The sequence below is a fragment of the Calypte anna genome, chromosome 2 (assembly GCF_003957555.1).
Source record: "Calypte anna isolate BGI_N300 chromosome 2, bCalAnn1_v1.p, whole genome shotgun sequence".
In the NCBI taxonomy this organism is placed as follows: Eukaryota; Metazoa; Chordata; class Aves; order Apodiformes; family Trochilidae; genus Calypte; species Calypte anna.
The window spans coordinates 93,695,490-93,713,042 of record NC_044245.1 but is presented as its reverse complement, the minus strand read 5'-3'; the positions used below and the strand labels follow the sequence as shown (position 1 = coordinate 93,713,042).

Below are 17,553 nucleotides of genomic sequence, written 5' to 3'. Positions count from 1 at the left end.
AATGAAACTTCGAAAGAAGATCTTATTAATACCATCCTTGATGAAGTTTGAAGGCCAAGTAGAAGTAAATTTTTTATATTACAGTGAAAAGCTGAATATCTGAGAAACATAATTGATTAATTTTATTCAGACATTTCTGCCCTTGACTTGAAATATTTATTACAAATATTGATTTAAAACTAAGCAATGTTAGGACAGAAGAGAGAAATCATTGCCTGTCAATCATATTTTGTGTGCTCTTATTCTATTGAGAGAGTAGAAGCTCACTATTCACATATTATGCTATCAACTTACTTTATTGTTATGTTTTCATGTTGCAAACTAGGAATTTGCAAAGAGACTTCTGTTTCAAAAATGACTTGCACCATTCAAGTAACATATTTGTCTTTTATAAACTCCCTGTTTCAGGTCTTCACAACTATTTATTACCAAAAGGAGGCTTATGAGTGGTTAACCCATAGTTAAATCTTTAAAAGGTCTCCTCTGAATCCAAGACATTGATAAAAAGGTACATGAGGCCCCCTCTGAGTTATAGCTTGGTTGTTTGATATGATTTTTGGTTGAAAAGGAGCCCTAAATCCAATTATAGCCTCACTATAATGTAAAAGGTGTCTGTAGTTAAAACAGAATCAGGATTACAATATCATGCTGAGATCTATTGACTCAGTGAAAGCACAGCCTGAGAAAAAACTGTATAAACTCCACAAATTCATGTATTTCTCTGAATCCCACATTGCAAACTAACTTTATGATCAGAACGTTTCTATAGTTTGCTCTTTTTACTCTTTTTCTTCTTGCATTTATTTTTCAACAAAGTCAGGACCCAGGTTCTCCTAGTGAAGTTCTTTCTAGAGGATCACAGAGAATTACATTAGCTCAAGGAACTTTCAAGAAAACTTTCCCCTAAAGCTCTCAAGCATAAAGGCTGCTCCACTTTAAGAATGGAGCATTGACTATTCATTAGCACTCTGTTTCCTCTCCTAAATTAAACAATGCTGAGGAATGAGTTTAGGGGCTGGATCACTACACGTTCACACTCCTTAAATGTTAAAATCCCCTCCTGCCATGTCACTCAGAACTGCCAGAACCTGTTCTTATCCATGATGCAGTGATTTGAGTCAGTCAAAGACCATTCACAGTGAGCTGTTTGTATCTGTACACTTGACTGGGAAGACAAAAGGAGTTAATCCTTTTATCTGAGGTTGTGCCTTTCAGCCTTCAATCTGTGAATATTTCCTGACCTTTTTTAGGTATTATATCCTAGCTTGTTGCCCAAGCTAGTCCAAAAACGACAAGGTCCTTTCCCCCAGCTGTCCTGAAGAACTCAACACTTTGTGTTTCTGTCACTCTGAGGAGCTCACAAAAGATTGGGCTAAGAGAGGAAGGGGTGCCATGCAGGCATCCATGCACCTTTTCATCACGTGCTTTAAATGCACCTCCATGCTTCATCTTCTGTGTGACTTTGAGTTAAAGGTTAAATGTTTTGTTTGCAGTAATGAACCTAAGAAAAAAGCTGATTCAAACTTTCATGGGAACTACCATAAGGGATGAAAACACACTAATCAAGCTCCCAACTTTAACTTCCTTTTAGCAAAAAAAATACTGTTTTTTTCCTCTGGCTTTAGCAAAGGGCTTCTTTGCTAAACAGAAGCTAAACCAAATGGCTTTTGCATAAGTACACATATTGTGGACCGTTTTTGCTACAAAGTATGTGCAAACTTAGTCACAGCAAAACCAAGAGAAATACAGTGAGAAAAATCCAAAATAATGACTAATAATAATGTATGTACAGCTACAGAAAAAAACAACAAATCAAAAAAGAACCAAAAAAGAACCCAAAAAACCCAAAGCAGATGAAAACAAAATCCTCATACAAAACAAAACCCAAAAAGCCCAAAATATGCAATTCTTCCAGAATGGGTTGGAATTGGGCCTTCTAATCAGAAAGGAGGGATGGGGAGGGATAGGGTTTTGAGTATTATTATTCACAGGTAAAGTCTGTGTCTTTAGAACTTTTTCTCTGTCTACAATTTCAGGAAAAGTTGTTGTCAAGCCCAAATGAAATATATTGAAGCTGTCTCATAAAACGATTTTATTTCTATACTTAAGAATCTTCTGTATTTTGCTTCCAATTACCTTTCTTCAAAAATGTTTAGTACCATGGAAAGACCACTTAATGCTTGCATGCCCTATCATATTTTTCATCTCATTATCTTACAGAAGTGCTGTCTTGAGATTTTATATTGAATGAAAATGGCATTGGGTTCCAACCTGCAGTAGAAGAACGGTTCCATCAAAAACACATAATTAGGATTTTAATACTGATCAGCCTCTTAGCCTGTGTAACTGACAGCTGAAGTTAAGCAAAAAATGTATTTCAATTTACCATACTGCATGGCAATGAGACATTGAATGCAACACCTAGCCCCATCTCTCTGAGCTGCTACAGTACTAAAAATTTTCAATAATCCTTGGTCTTTCTGCTTGTCCAACTATTGTTATCCTGCAGCCTTGTAAAAGAGGATTCTTTTGTTGTTTTGATGAAAATTTTTTGAATGCAAAATCAATGTGAAATACAAAAGGACTCTGAGACTTTTTCATACAGTGATACATGACCACTTTCTAACACCTTTTAAATATGTAGGATTAAAGAGGTTAGTCTTTAGTGAAAACATGAAAGACCTTCAAGAAAGCTAACTCTAGATGTCCTTAAACACATAAAGTAGAAGATTAGTTTCATATCTCTGTAAAGCAATTCTAGTCCATACTTAAAAGTTATAAATAATAATTTAATTATAAAAAATGAAGAAGGGATAAAACTCTAAAGTGTTTAACTTACAGGATTTCTGAACTAATTCTTAAAAGACATCATGTAAAGTATGACTATCCCACCCCCCAGATATTTTTGACACAAACAAAAGCCTTTGCTCCTACACAATCTCCTGTGCAAATTTCCCTTAGGAGCACATACTTCAAATTTTCTGCAGTCTGGCAAAGGCTACTGTTGCTGCTGCTACAGTTTTTCCAGGCAGCCATGAAGTTTGCCAGGTTAAAGTCATGAATATGCATTAAATTATATGCATAATTTAATGTGTACACCCAGCTATTTTCTACACTTTATATATGACCAATAAAACTGAAAGGGGAAAAGAAAAAAAAGAACAAATTCTGAATGCAGTTTGAATGACAGATGGATTCACCAGAAGCTCCTCTGTAGCAGAATAATTTCTGTACTAAGTCCTTGACTTCTGGATGACCTAAAGGATTGCTTTTAGAAAGGCATCCCATATGGACTTTAAAGTTCCTAGTTGTTCCAGTAGTTAATTATCATCACTACAAAAACAGAAGAAAGAAAGAGGAAAAGAAAAAGAAACTTCTAGCTGTTTGATCTGCTTATGCCTTTGACTACTAGAACAGAAGCCTCTGCAATTGGAAAGCCTCTTCCCTTTTAAAAACTCACAGTCTATGATCATGGTAATTTTTGCCAGCTCCTTTATTTTACCAAAGTGATTTTGAAAAGATAAAAGGCTTGCATATGTTTAAGATGAACTCCACGTGGGGGAAAAAACTGTATCATGAGATAAAATTCACTTTTATTACAACAAGCTACACAATGGAGTCCTGACTCCAGTCCACTAAAATCAGTAGGAATTGCATTTGAGGGAAATTATCAGATTTTGTCCTAGATTATGACTGATAGAAAAAAGATGAAGGAATGAAAGCAGGCAGGCAGGAAGAAAACTGATGATTCATACGTGTATTTAGGCTCACATCACACAGCTATCAGTGTGGTCTGCACAGTCCTGGTATGCTGAATTCTCTAAAACATACACAGGGGGAATAGCAACGTGAGAATGTTATAAAAGATCGTATAACCAGTCCCCCTAGTTTGGTGTTTGGTATTCAACTGCAGATAGAAGTTATTCAAACTATTCTGTATTCTTAATAATATTCTTAATAATAAGTATAGGACTAAGATGCGTATAGGGAGGTTTCCTATAAATCTAAAACTGAATGGATGTTTATGTGCTGGATTAGTAAGGATTATCCACTCTGTAGATGGTTATCCTACCTCTGAGATGTTGTTATTAGTAAAATAATGAAACCCCTTTTTGCAGTCCTTTAACTTCAATGTCATATGCCAATGAGTTCCACTGATGACAAAAGACATGGGGAAAGATTTTCACATGCTAGCAGTCTTTATAATTTTCTGCCATCTTTATATATTTTTAAATGGAATATATATGAAGAAATTATTGTCTATAATTACAAAATACTTTTTTTGTCCTTCGGTGCTTCTTCTTTTGCCTCTTTTGAAAACTGCTACTTAAAAAAATATCATTGTTCAGACATCTTACTATATCTCTCTTTATTTTTGTGACCCTTGTCAAACATGACTATTCCTGATCTTTTTAGAAGAAATAAACGGGACATCAGAGATGAAAATGCTATGCAAAATGCATGATTCTCATCAAATTATATACTGATAAATAGCTCTATCTGCTCTGGCTGCTGTCATCATGGATTTTAAAATACCCAGCTGTAATCCAAACTGTTGATTATGGCTGGACAGGGAGAAAAAATGCCAGGGTTGTAAGAAAGATGCCTTTCACATCCTTGAAGATAAACTAGGCTTACTTCTTCATCATCTCACAGGAATGTTAGAAAGATAATTTGATTAAAATATGCAAAAATACCCAAATCTTTCAGCATAAAGTAAAAAATATAAAACACTGTGTAGTACATATTAAATCTATCAGTAGTTTATTATTATTATTATTATTGTTATTATTATTATTGTTGTTGTTGTTGTTGTTGCTGTTATTAATTTGTATTTTCAGTCCATTACTAAAGCATGAAATGACTTAAACGTTTACCATACTTTCAGTTCCACGCTTAAGAGGAAAGACTGGACAAGCACATATTTTTTTAGTGGGTTCGTTTGACTCTACTATTTATTATCACCTCTTTACTTCTAACTTCAGTCAGATTCCCTAGCACAAAAGTGGATTTCAGAGATCTCAGTTATTTTGCTGTATTTTTTTTCTCCTAATTACATACAACATTTAATTTCTTCCATTTCCATGGAAGATGCTTATGAAATACATTCTTTTAGTAAGTCAGCACTAGATTTGGAAAGACAGACTGGTTTCTAAGTGTCTACCAAAGAGTTCCAAAGTAATTAACTTGATTTGAATTAGCTGTAAACCTTTGAGAATCTGCCTTGGAACTATCTGCACCTTTAGTAAAATAAATATTGTTATGATTCCTAGTTCTATCATTTGTGGTTAATAATCTTTGTCCAATCAAGCATGGAGAAAACAAGCATCAATGTTGTGTTCTGCATGTATTCATAACTCATGAATGAATCTTTGTGGTTCCAGTGACTTAACATTGTGTACCTGATTCATCTTTTCTGCTTCTAAGCTCCAACAGTATCTAACCTCTATTATTCCCCACATACTCCTTTTTACAACAATCCCTTCTGTAGCCGGAATGAATCTCTCGTCCAAGATCGAATACAGTGGTATAGACTCGCAAGAGGTGTTCTGAGCCTACTGCTCACAAACGTGGAACCAGCAAGAATGATCTGCTGCTCTGAGAGCAACCAGCCTCTCTCTTGGCTAGCTCAGGAGTGAGCTGCATGGTGGGTGTGAGCCTCACCTTTTATTGGCCCCCTGGTCTTGCACATGCTCAATAGGGGGCCTGCCCTAACTGGGCACAGGTGGATTTGATACCGGCTCACACCCACTTCTCGGTAATCAGAGGTGTCTGATTGCTTTGTTCCACTACACCCTTCAATATCCAGTATGCTAGGACTGATGAAAATAAACTCTGTAACTTGGTTATAATATACCTCTAGACTTTTCTAACACTACCTCCACACCTTCAGCTCTCTACTCTTTAAGAGCCATGTCTTTCACATTAATGTTTCATGTTAATGTTTTGGGGTTTTTCTGTGTTTTTTGTTTGGTTGGCTGGTTTTGGAGGTTTTGTTTTTTTTAATTTACTTTCTCTTGAACGCTTCGATAGAAAACAGTTTTTACGTTCATAGGTAGGTATTTTCTGTTTGATTTTCTTTACTGTACTTTCCCTAGCTATGCTTGTCATCCCTTCTTCACCTATGAGAAGTTCAAAATGCCTATATAAAAATAAAAAGCATTTCCATTTCTTATGTTCACTTTTTTTACTCATTTCGAAATATTCTCTCTTCTGTCATGTTACAGCATTTTAGATTAAATTTGTTCTCTGAATACCCTCAAATAAATTATACTGTGCTCATTATTAAATGACTAATGCATACTTACCACCTGAAATACTTTGTGACTGATGTCACAAAACAAAGCAAATTCTCCAGTATTTCCTAGTACACTCTAAAAAATTTAAATTAAAATAAATGCATAGATGACTTGAAAAGATTTATCCTGATCATATAGGCTTTACCTACTCTCCATATATAATAAAATAAAAGAGTTTTTTGTTTTGGTTTGTTTTTTTTACAGTTGATAATAGAATATAGATTCTTCAGCTGGTCACCTTCTATAATGTAGATGCACTCTCTGTCAGGAGGATATTTGTTGGGGTAATTGGGAGAAGTGAAGATGCCTCCTTCTGCATATTTTGTCCAAGTTCCACACTGCACTGGTTTCTGCCCTTCGGAAGTAGTTTGCTTTTCTGTGAAATGATCATATTAAACATTATATAATTAGCTCACAAATTATTATGCCCCTATGACATTTAGAACTCTCCTATAGAATAAAACTGTCCCTTCTGTCATGGCTTCAGCTTTTTTATCTATTGATGATCATACTCTTAAGGATATGATCATTGACCTGGGGGAAAGCAAGGCTAGTCCTAAGGGGCAAAACCATATAATTCTTACTCAAAATACTTTTTCAAAGCAGAGAAGAGGTTTAGATATCTAGGGGAACACACAGTTGCATTGCTTTTTAAATAATAAACTTGTAGGGAAAGCACATGCTCAAGAAACAGGAGGCATGATTTTCCCACTCAAATATCTCAGAAGACTCAAGCATGTGCTTTATCAGCAAGCTGTATGTTGTGATACAAGGAATACAAGCCACAGAATTTTGAATAGAATACAAGAATTTCTTTTAATTTGCAGTAGCTTGACTCTATATTAATTGAACAGCAATTGACATGGGAATTTATGGTTTCTGGTTTCATAGATTATTTTTATCTTGCTGTTTGCTGTAAAATTAATAAATAGCTCTGAGGCCAGGAATCACAGCCCAGAACTTTCCTCCTCTTAGGTGAATCATCAGAGGGAATAGTCAGACCTTCTTATTTGCTTTCTTTCTAGCTCTGAAACTCTTGCTCTCCTTTCTGAACTCTGGCCGAGAGCCTGGAGGCAAAGGTTTGACTCTGTTCAGGCTGAAGATGAAGAAATGCTTCCCGGGCATCATGCTTTAACAAATAGGCTAAATTAGGATGGATTTTTTTGGAGGGGAAGATACCTAGGCTTGTATTAAAAGGAGGGATAGTTGGTTCTAGACCTCATCCAGGTGTCCAAAAAGGACCATTGTGCTTTGCTCAGTGAGAGAGTTATATCCATCTAACTTAAGACTCTAATGTGTAGAGCTGAGTTGTCTGTTATGATCAATGGAGGGAAACATGCAGCTTCCAAAGATTATTTTAAAGATCTGACTTTGTAAGCATTTCTCTTTCTTCCTGGTCTGTATCCAAAGCTAAGGACAACATGGATCCTAATTTCCTGAAATGAATTCTGGCCTGTCAGACACAAATTCAGACACACACCATTATTAGCAACTCTCCCTGCTTGGCTCTCAACCCACTTATTAGCCAGGGCTTTTAAAAACCTCTTTCCATCCCCACCAATTTCAGATTTTAAAATTCCAATTTAACAAGAAAAAAGATCTTGCGAGTAGATAGCTCAGTGCCCAAACAACATCCCATTTTTAAAGTGGGGACACTTTACAGTCTGTGAGTGGAGTCAGGCTGAGTCTTCAGATAGAACCAACTGTGGATCAGGTCACTAACTTGTTAAAAAAAAGTACTACCAAATTTTTCTGGTTTTGCAGATACACTAATACTCAAAAAAAATGAACAGAGGACAGACTGTGGAAGCAGGTGAAGTACAAAAGATTTCAAAACCTGAATAACTCAAATCCATACTTTAGTCTCCAATAAAATGACTGAAAAAATGCCTTAAGTTTACATACCTGTTCCTTTTTTGGTTGCCCCAGACAAATGTAGGATGATTAGACTTGCTACAACTGGAAGAGAAAATACATTAGATGACACAGTGTGATAGTTCTTGCAGTCAAAACAGTTGTCAACATTTATAATATAAGAATGCAAGTTAAATAGAACTTAGCTGAAAAAAAGTGTCATGTTTACTTGTAACTTTAAACTGCACGTTTTGTAGAAACATGTTTTTTCATTTTCTGTCTTTGTAGATACATCCGAATAAAGAGATCTTTTCAGTTTAAAACAACAACAAAAAAAAAAACCAAAAAAACCCAAACTGCTGTTTTCCTCCCAGTTTTCTTTGTTTGTTTGGGCTTTGGTAATATGATGGAAAAACATTTTGCCAACATTTATTTATATAATAATAGTTTGGGCCAATAATAGAAAAGTGGGAGGGGGATAAGGGGATAGAAGCCTGCTAAGATTCAGTGCCATTGGAGCCACTAATGTGTGTCTCCATGGCATAATAAAATTTGAAAATGAGTACTGGGAGTATAAAAGAAGTGAGAGGTTGGGTTCTTCACATCCATCAAAGCATTTGCAAATCCCCAGTGAAGCAAATTATTGTGTGTGCTTAACAGTCTCATTAATCTAGTTTGTTTGACTTGTCGAGAGGGTGTTGCTTTGTGCTGCAGTGAATCTGCAGCCCATTTTACAAATACCTCTCCTATCTCCAACCATGATAGGGCAGCTCTGCCTCTTGGGAACAAACGTGACCTTTCTGAGATGGACTTCAACCTGGAGATAATTCCTGAGTTTCTGGGAGTTTCTGAATATAATATTTGAACTAGAAAAGCTAAGAGGCAAATACTTAGGCCACTCTTAATTAAATTGCTTTGGAAGATCATAGTGAATAGCTAGATACTTGATAAAGAAATCACGCATTGATGATAGCATTTTCTTGTCATTGCCTGTATCTTCTTTGGCAACTGGAAAAAGTGGAATAGTAAGAGTCTAAAAGAACAAATCCATCAGTTCTTGGAATGTTTTGACCCCTGTTAGTTTGGAGTTAAGCACAGGCATAGTGCTCAGACTGCACTGAAGTTATAGTGGTGATGAAGTTGAATGTTCTGCATAGTTTGGGATGTCTCAGCTGCCATTTGTATTGTGACTATGATGAGGAACTGATGGACCTGTAGCCTATAGCAAATGTTACTGAATGGCATACTTTCCTCTTTTCATCCCTAAGAGACACCTGAGTCATCATAGGCTAGTAACTTTCTACCTAAGTAATCCCTTCATGGACTGTGTTTTCATACTTTTCAGTTTTCATACTGCAAATTTTGGGCAATTTTTACCCCAGAGGAAGCCAGTCACTCCATATTTCTAGTACTCTGCACTGAGATCTGTATTTCTATGGCTTTAGCCCTTCCTGTATGACAGAGGGTTTGAGGTATGGAAGATGGCTCCTTATTAAGTAGGGAAAGTCTGAAATTGTCGGAAAATGAAGGCTTGGCATCATAATCAGTATTTCTTGGTCAGGCTCACAGGCCCTGTGTCTTTTTGAATCCTTCAGCTAACAGACAGGGATGTTGGCAGACCTGGTAGTTAAAAACTCTTCTGTGTCATGGGCATTCAGTGAGATCATTATTACATCTTCTGCTTGCATCTGAATGCTACCACACCATTCATGCCCTTCCCTTACTCAGGGGTGGATTCTGGAAATTCCTGCTAGCTGGGACTCAGCCTGCCATCTGTGTACAGAATCTGCACGCAATGAAGGATTCGCCCATTTACTAAGTTGCTCACTTACTTTACCTGGGTTTCATGTGGTGAACACACAGCATCTGTGCCTGTAATCCTCACCAGTCAAAGTCTAATTTCTCAGTAGTGTAAGGTAGATTGGTGTTAGAATACAGAGCCAGCTGCCAGCGTTCTTTCAGCCCACAAATTCACAGAAACTAGAATAAGAGGTACAGCAGCTAAAAAATAAAGTATGTGAGAAATGTTTCTTCTTAGGCAATTAATAAAAATTGACATCTGATTCTTGTAGGTATGTTTTGAGTACCATTAACTTTTAGATCTCCCCTCCTTTTCTATATGGGAAAAACTGAAGTTCAGAGAAAAGAGCTGGCCCAAGTCACAGAGAAATTATTACAAAAATTAGAGAAAAAACCAGTTCTTTTCCATTCCAGCTGTAGCCACTAGAAAGGATGCTTCCAAATCACAAAGCCACGTTATTCCAAAGCAGAGAGCTATGCCTACGTATGATCATGCCAGTATTCGTTGTTAATAAGGACAAAAAGTATTATTGATAATAAAATGTAATAGACAAGAAGAGATTAAGGTTCTTTCTGGACATTGCATATATAACATTTGGATAAAGTCAAATACTTCTTTTATATTTCCAAAAAGAGAGAAAGACTGGTGATAAAATGACATTAATACCAGCATCACCAAAATCTGTATATTGCCAGAAAGTAACTAAAATTATGGACTTTTTCTTTCTAAAGCCATGGGTAAAGAACAATGCTTCTCAAAGAGAGAAAGAAAAGGGGGGGGGTGTGTAGGGGGAAAGACCCAAAAAAGACCAATCACACTCATTCAAAACTGCCACTAGGGAAGCTTTGGCATTACGGCAACAATATTGTGATTATCTGGGTTTGGGAATTATTTTAAAGAACTTTCCACTAAATTTCTTATTACGTTCTCTCTGTCTTCCTCCTCCCTCTTTCCCTCTTAATCAGGGGTGTAATTATAATCATGCTTTCTAGTGCCACTCTGATTACGCATCTTCGTGTCTTTTTGGATCTGTGCATTTTTCCATTACAATCTCTATATTAAGAGATTTATCTTTTGTCCTGGCATCTTTTTGGAGGCTGTGATTTGGCATGGATGTGGCTTAGCCTAGCAAAGAGTTGTTGGACAAGCAATACCTGGCTACAGCACTGCTATTTTTACAGGTGTGGGCGCAGAGAGGTGATGGCAGAAACTGTACCCAGTCAAGCCCCTTCAACAGAGAAGACCCTCTGCATAACAAGAGTGGGAGAGGGGGTGCCATCCACGCAGCCTCAGACCCTTAGAGTGGGTCTTCCATGAATAATTGTTACATTTCGGTGCCTCCCTGCTGCTCCGAGAGCATTCCTCCCGACGTGGGCTCCCCCGCCCCGCATCCCACCGGCGTCCGCGCCCGCGGTGGCCGCCCCCGCCGGGGTTCTCGGCACTGCCCCAAGGTCCAAAACCCCGGTTCGAGACCCGGACAGCGCTGCACCGCCCGGCCGCGGATGGCGGGGGCCTTTCCCCCCTCTCTCCTGTTACACCGAAACCCATCAAATGCGTCGCGCCCAGGTGAAAACCTCCATCCCGCAAGGAGCACGGCCGCCTACCCTCCATCCCCTCTCGCCCCTCTCGCTCTGACAGACACCAACATCCCTCCCCCGGCCCCCCTCAGTACAGCAGAGTGGTGGGGAAGGGAGTATTTGTTGTGTGTGCGTGAAGGGGAATTTACCCCCACGCCACGGAGGTCTGGGTGTCCCGTTCGGCTAGTTGTGGAGGTAGCGGAGGGCAGGAGACGGTGCGCGGCGGCGGTCCTCAGCCGCGGGGAGCGGGAAGGGAGAGATACTCACTGTGAAAGAAGCTGCGCCCATGGGTCATGTCTGTTCCTTACGCAAGGGGCTTCGGTCTCCACTAATTCCATTTAGATACGGGAGGACTTCCAGTGGCGGGGAGAGGATGGAAGTAGGAAAAGAAGAAGAAAAGAAAATCCCGAAGCCCACACACAGCGGAGCAGAGCAGCCCTTCCTCTCGCTCGCTCGCTCTCCCTCACGCCGCCTTCAAATAATCACCGCCGGGCTCAGACCCATCTCACCCCAGCTACCAGCAGCATCACCAGCAGCATTGCATCGCGGTGGCGGGCACGGCGGCGGCGGCGGCGGCGGCCCGCGCATCCAGGTGCCGGCGGGCGGCGGGCGGCGGCGGCGGAGCGAGCCGAGCCCCTAGTCACCAGTTTCATATAAAACCAAAAGCAGATCGAAGCATTTCCTGCAGGACTCCGAGCCCAGCGACTCCCAGCCCTTCGGCTTCTTTTGATGCATTGAAGAAGGGATTAATGGGTCCGTCATCAGCTCCCTGTGCTTGCTCCTCTGAAGGGGTGGGGGCGGGCGGGAGGGAACCCAAAGAGGAGGGGTGGGGGAAAGAAAGATTTACCAAATAGGGGATTTAGTCATATTTGTGTGCAATGCGATTCGTATTACAGAAGAAATCCTTTAAAATCAAACAAATCCATTTTTGCAAAACCCTCTCCCGGCGTGAAGCAATGGTATCAAGTGGTAGCGGTGGAAAGAAGCTGAAAACACATTGCACCGTCTGAAATCTGAATGGATGAAGGGAAAGAGAGATGGATGAGAGCAGAGAGGTGTCCCCTCACTTCTCCAGTCCAGGGCGAGAAGCAGAAGAAAACCCTGGAGACTCTTCCATTCATTCAGTGCAGGGGAAGGGGAGGGGAAAGGAGGGAGGGTGGCGTGGTGGGTAAAAAATTATTTCAAAACTGGGAAAGAAAGAGGAGAGGGATCATTACCCATCCCCTTTTCAGTTCATGGATCAGACAAAATACTCATGAGTTCTTTCTTGAATTGCACCTGCCAAAGGAAAACTGAAAAAAAATTCCCCAGTGAGAGGCGACTTCATTTAACCCCCCACCCTATCCCCTTCCTACACACACACACACACACACACACACACAAAAGGGAGCAATAAAAGTTTAGCTGATAATCCTTCGGCCGCAGACACAATGATTGCCTTTTCCAATCAGCCCAGAGACGACAGCAAAGACTCTCCCTTTCGATCCCACCCCCCTCCTCCCTCAGGCTTATCTTTCTCTCTAGCTACATCCCACCCCAAACACCCATCCCTTTGACGAGATTGCAGAGGGCTAGTGGCCAGGGCGGGAAGAGAGGGGGGAGAGTAGGCAAGGGAAAAACATATCAATAATAAGAGTACTGAGAGAAGCCGAAATGATCTCAGCGAAAAACAAGAGGGGAGGAGAAATGGACTGAGAGAAAGGGCAGCGTCCCCTCTTGGCTCCGGGAACCGTCCTTATAGGGGCACGGCAGCCGGCAGCCGCCTCCAGCAGCGCCCCAGCTCCGGCTCCCCACGGCACCCACGGCTCAAGAGAGAGGAGAGTGGCGGTCACAAATGAGGCAAAGCGCAACTCTGGGGCATCGGGGGGGGGAGGGCGAGGAGAAGGGGAGTTTTGCGCACAGAACTGTGAGGGGAGCAGGGTTGGATCCCCGATGGGAGCAGCAAGGCTGGGGAAGAGGAGGAGTGGGAGTAGAGACGGCGACCTGGGTCCTGGGCACACTGTGTCCCTTTCCCGGGCTCCTGTCCCTATCCCGGGCTCCCCACGCCTCAGCCAGCGCCTCAGAGACAGGGGCATCCCCGCTCCTCCTTGCCTGCACCTGATGCTCACCCCGCTTGCAAAGAGGAAAGTGTGTCAGGAAGCACGCAGCCGGAGCGGCTGGTGGGGGCTTGGGGTGTGTGGAAGTCGGGAGTGTGCTGGGTAGAGGCTGTAAATCAATTACAAATAAAAAAACAGTCCGGGATCCACCTTTGCCTAGAACAGAAAAGGCAAAGGGGAAGCAAGAGCAGGTCGGACGGCGCAGATGGGCACTGGCGGCAGCCCCCGCGGCCCGGCGCGAAGGAACAGTGCGCACCCGCGGAGCTGGGCTGCCCGCCGGGGACAGGATCCCCTGTTTCCGGGTCTGCCGGCTGTCTGCTGGGCTGTAACAACGTAGTCGGCACACTTGTTGTCTTTGGGACATGTTTTTAATGAGGCAGGGGTCTTTACTCCCTTTGGGACAGCGCTGTTCCAAAAGGTGAGTGATGAGAAAGACGTGTTTTAACGAAGAACCTCGGCTTGTTTCAGGGGTTTTGAATGTTTTGGGGGGTTTTTTCTCTTTTTTTTTTTTTTTTTTTTTTTTTTTTTTTTTTTTTTTTTTTTCCCTCAGCCTGTGGACTGTATGCCATGTACTCTGAAATCAAGAACATATCTACCATCGATGCTTAAGACTGCAGACAGCAATAGTGGCATGCACATCAGGGTAAGTCTGAGGATGTCTTGGCTAGCAGGATTCATCCATTCAACCAGTCATCTAGCCAGCACCTCAGCCAGCCTGACTGAGCGTTTAAAAATCGTGCTGGGTGAGAAGGGCACAGGGCTGAGCTAAGGGGCTCTCCATTAAGCCCCTTAGAATAAGGAATATAGAGGATATAAATCTCTGTGAAAGGATTCACCTATGTTTCATGTAATCTGTTTTGCCATTAGGAGCATCAAGTCCGCAGCTGTTAATCTTAATAAAGTGTCCTACTATGCTTTCTATCCCTCTCAGCACTTTCTCTGACCTTCCCTATTCTCTCCCACCTCAACCTGAAGAACTTTATTTGTGCAGTACTTGAAAGTCACCTGATTTATCCACAGGATAAACTTCTATAATACAGATGTGCAGTCTGCCTTAGTCAAGCAACAGTAGAGTAACTCAAAAAGACAGTGTTGAAAACACTCATGAGAGTGTTTATAGACAGTCAGATGTTTTTTCTGCAGGATGATGCAGGCATCCATATGGCTAAGTTTCAAGTTATAGTTATTTAAAAAAAAAAAAAAAAGGGTTGTAAAATAAGTTGGCACAAAACAGCTGATTTTGCTGTTCTCAGAAAATGTGCTGTGTCACATCATAGAACAGAGAGCTTCAACATTTTTACATTTCTGAAAAAGGGTGTTTCTGTCTTTAAAGATCTTAGATCTCTTGATTCATACTCTTAATTTTAAGGACACCATTGCAGTATTACTGGCAAATACCATGTGGTACATACCAAATATGTTTAAAATATGCTAAAATTTAGTTAGTCACCATTAACTAATGAGGGAGACATCCACAAAATAGCCACAGTGGAATGAACACAGTGCCTACTGTGTATTCTGCTAGTGAGATTTTAAGGGGATATCTCAGGAATTAGATAGATGGATGCTAAAAGCTTGATCAAATATATTTATAAACAAGCACATAGCATTTTTAAGTCAGAGACTGGTCAAAATCACTCTCTACCTCAATAAATGTCCCTCCTGTAGAGTCTGACATTTTGAACTGCAGACAACTACTAAAGTCTTCACCACTGTAGTTCTTTGGTTTTGTTTTCTTTATATCTCATTTTGTTACAAAATCTGTGAATCTTTATGTGAATTTTGATAAATATTTTTTCTAAAAAGGTAGCAGGTCACCAGCAAGCATACATCTTTCCTTATTCTGGTTTTGTGGGGGTAAATATTTTATATACATAATGTGTATTTTTGTATCCCTTCATTAACCAATAACCATATCCTTACATTTCTACTGGGCAGTAAACTAAAAAAGGAAGAAAGTATTTGCATTAACTAAAGCATGAAATGTTGACTTACTTTATTAAATGGATTTACCACTACACTTTTAGATTAGAAATGTATCTTTATTGGATGTCAGCGGAAATCTCATTTTTAAAAGCAAGTATGTCAGACAAACACAATTATGTCCCTTGATTCAGTACATAAAATGTTACTGCTTGTAGTTTTAAACCATCCATTACATGGTAATCTCTTCATCTAGAATATTCTATCAGACTCTTTCACAGATGAGTATTTCTATTGATTTTCATGGGAGTTTGTTAGAACCCAGAAAATTTTATTCAGCAGTATATATATATATATTCAGAAACACTTCCTTCTTGTGATCTAACATCTTACGGATAAGTTAAGACATTGATATACTTGGGGATGGTTAGCATGGCAGATAGGAGATCAACATTTTGGAAATCGATCTAAGGACATTTTCAAATTTAGATTATAAAATTTAAAATTGCAAACAAAAAAAAAATTCCTAACAAATTTGTCAGAAGCAGAAGTGTACAGTTTCCTATTGAGAGCTAAAGGAATGACTGGACAACTTCTGACAGAAGAAAAGCTTTTGCTTCTGAACTGTATTATACTGGTGTTTCAATCACAAAAGAAAAAAAAAATAATTTGCCTTATTTTCTTTTTTCTATTATTACTCTATGTTTTTATATGGTAAATAGCATCAGGAAGATCTGTGCAACAGGCTGTAGGTGGCCCTGCCTGAGCAAAGTTGATGGACCAGACAACCTCCAGAGGTTTCTTCCCACCTCAACCATTCTGTGATTTTGTTATTCTGTAAGCAATGGGGAGCAATGGAGCATAAAGGAGGGGAGTTTCATATTTTTGATTAGTGAGAAAAATAAGTTTCTTAATATTCAGGACTGATTTAACTTGTTTTCACTTGTAACAGAATTGGACAATATATCAGCGTTATTTTCTCCTGGAACCAAAGGAGATTATGCAGTTTCAGTTTGAATGGAAAATTACTCAGTCTCAGTTTAAAATTTCCCAGCATCAAGGCACCCTAGGTAAATTGCCCCTCTACCTTTGTACATTAAAATCTTTCTTGCTAAAACAGAAGCTGATCTGCATTTGCACCTTTTGTGACCATCCATTTCAGATAGTCTTGTCTTATCCTTTCTTTGCCATTGACTGCTGCTCTAACTATGCCCCTTAACAACTAAGTAAATTAATTCCTCTTTGTGTAGATGAAAGAATCAAAGTATTGAAAGTTGCCAGAGTTACTCACACATTCCTACTGAAAGACTCATTGAAGTAAGAAACAGCAAAGTTATGAAACAAAGGAGACATAAGCTTGCTGATTTATGAAGAAAAATCTATTCCATCTGAGGGCTGGAAAGAAGAACTAAGTGCTATTTCACTTCTTTGCACTTTTTGAAATACAGTGTGGATTCTGTGCTGCTGTGTGTCATCACTGATGCACTTTTTTGTCACAATCTGTTTGTGAGTGGTATTTGTTGCTAGAATGTAGTAAATCCAAACTACAGTCTCAGAATAATGTAGCTATACACAGTGTGACATTTGAAAATGCTAAAATGAGTCACCAAGCCTATAGATCATCTATGTTCATGTTTTAGTTCAGATTAGGAGTGTGGCTTTGTCCCAATTGCCCCCACTTCCTGCATTTTGGATTGAAAACTCACACAATCTTATGGATGAAACTCAGCAGAGAGATGTGTTCCAGGAGCAGTATGTTTTCCAGCTTCTTAAGGACATGAAGTCCACAGTCCAAGGTTTAAACTAGTGCAAAATAAACAGCCCTTAAAACAGGTACAAAGAAGGCATGGAGATCTCAGTACCAACCTCTTCATCCTTCAGATAAGCTCATTACTAATAAGCTGAGTTACTTACTAATGTGGACATTCATTATTTCTTTCAACTGGGATAGAAGCTGAAACAAGAAAAACTGAAATATTCTCTATTATTTCTGTAATGAAACA

The 17,553-nt window shown here is 39.8% G+C and overlaps 1 protein-coding gene across 1 annotated transcript in view; it reads right to left on the bottom strand.

The window, feature by feature from the left end:
* Positions 1 to 12,019, bottom strand: part of NETO1 (neuropilin and tolloid like 1) — a 66,628-nt gene extending 54,609 nt beyond the window's left edge. The window contains exons 1-3 of the mRNA XM_008505499.2: positions 11,799 to 12,019; positions 8,205 to 8,258; positions 6,538 to 6,675 (exon numbers count right to left, since the gene is read on the bottom strand). Coding sequence (XP_008503721.1) covers positions 6,538 to 6,675; positions 8,205 to 8,258; positions 11,799 to 11,826 — 220 coding nt within the window. The 5' untranslated portion in view covers positions 11,827 to 12,019. The remainder of the gene's footprint in view (positions 1 to 6,537; positions 6,676 to 8,204; positions 8,259 to 11,798) is intronic.
* Between the last annotated feature and the right edge of the window lie 5,534 nt (positions 12,020 to 17,553).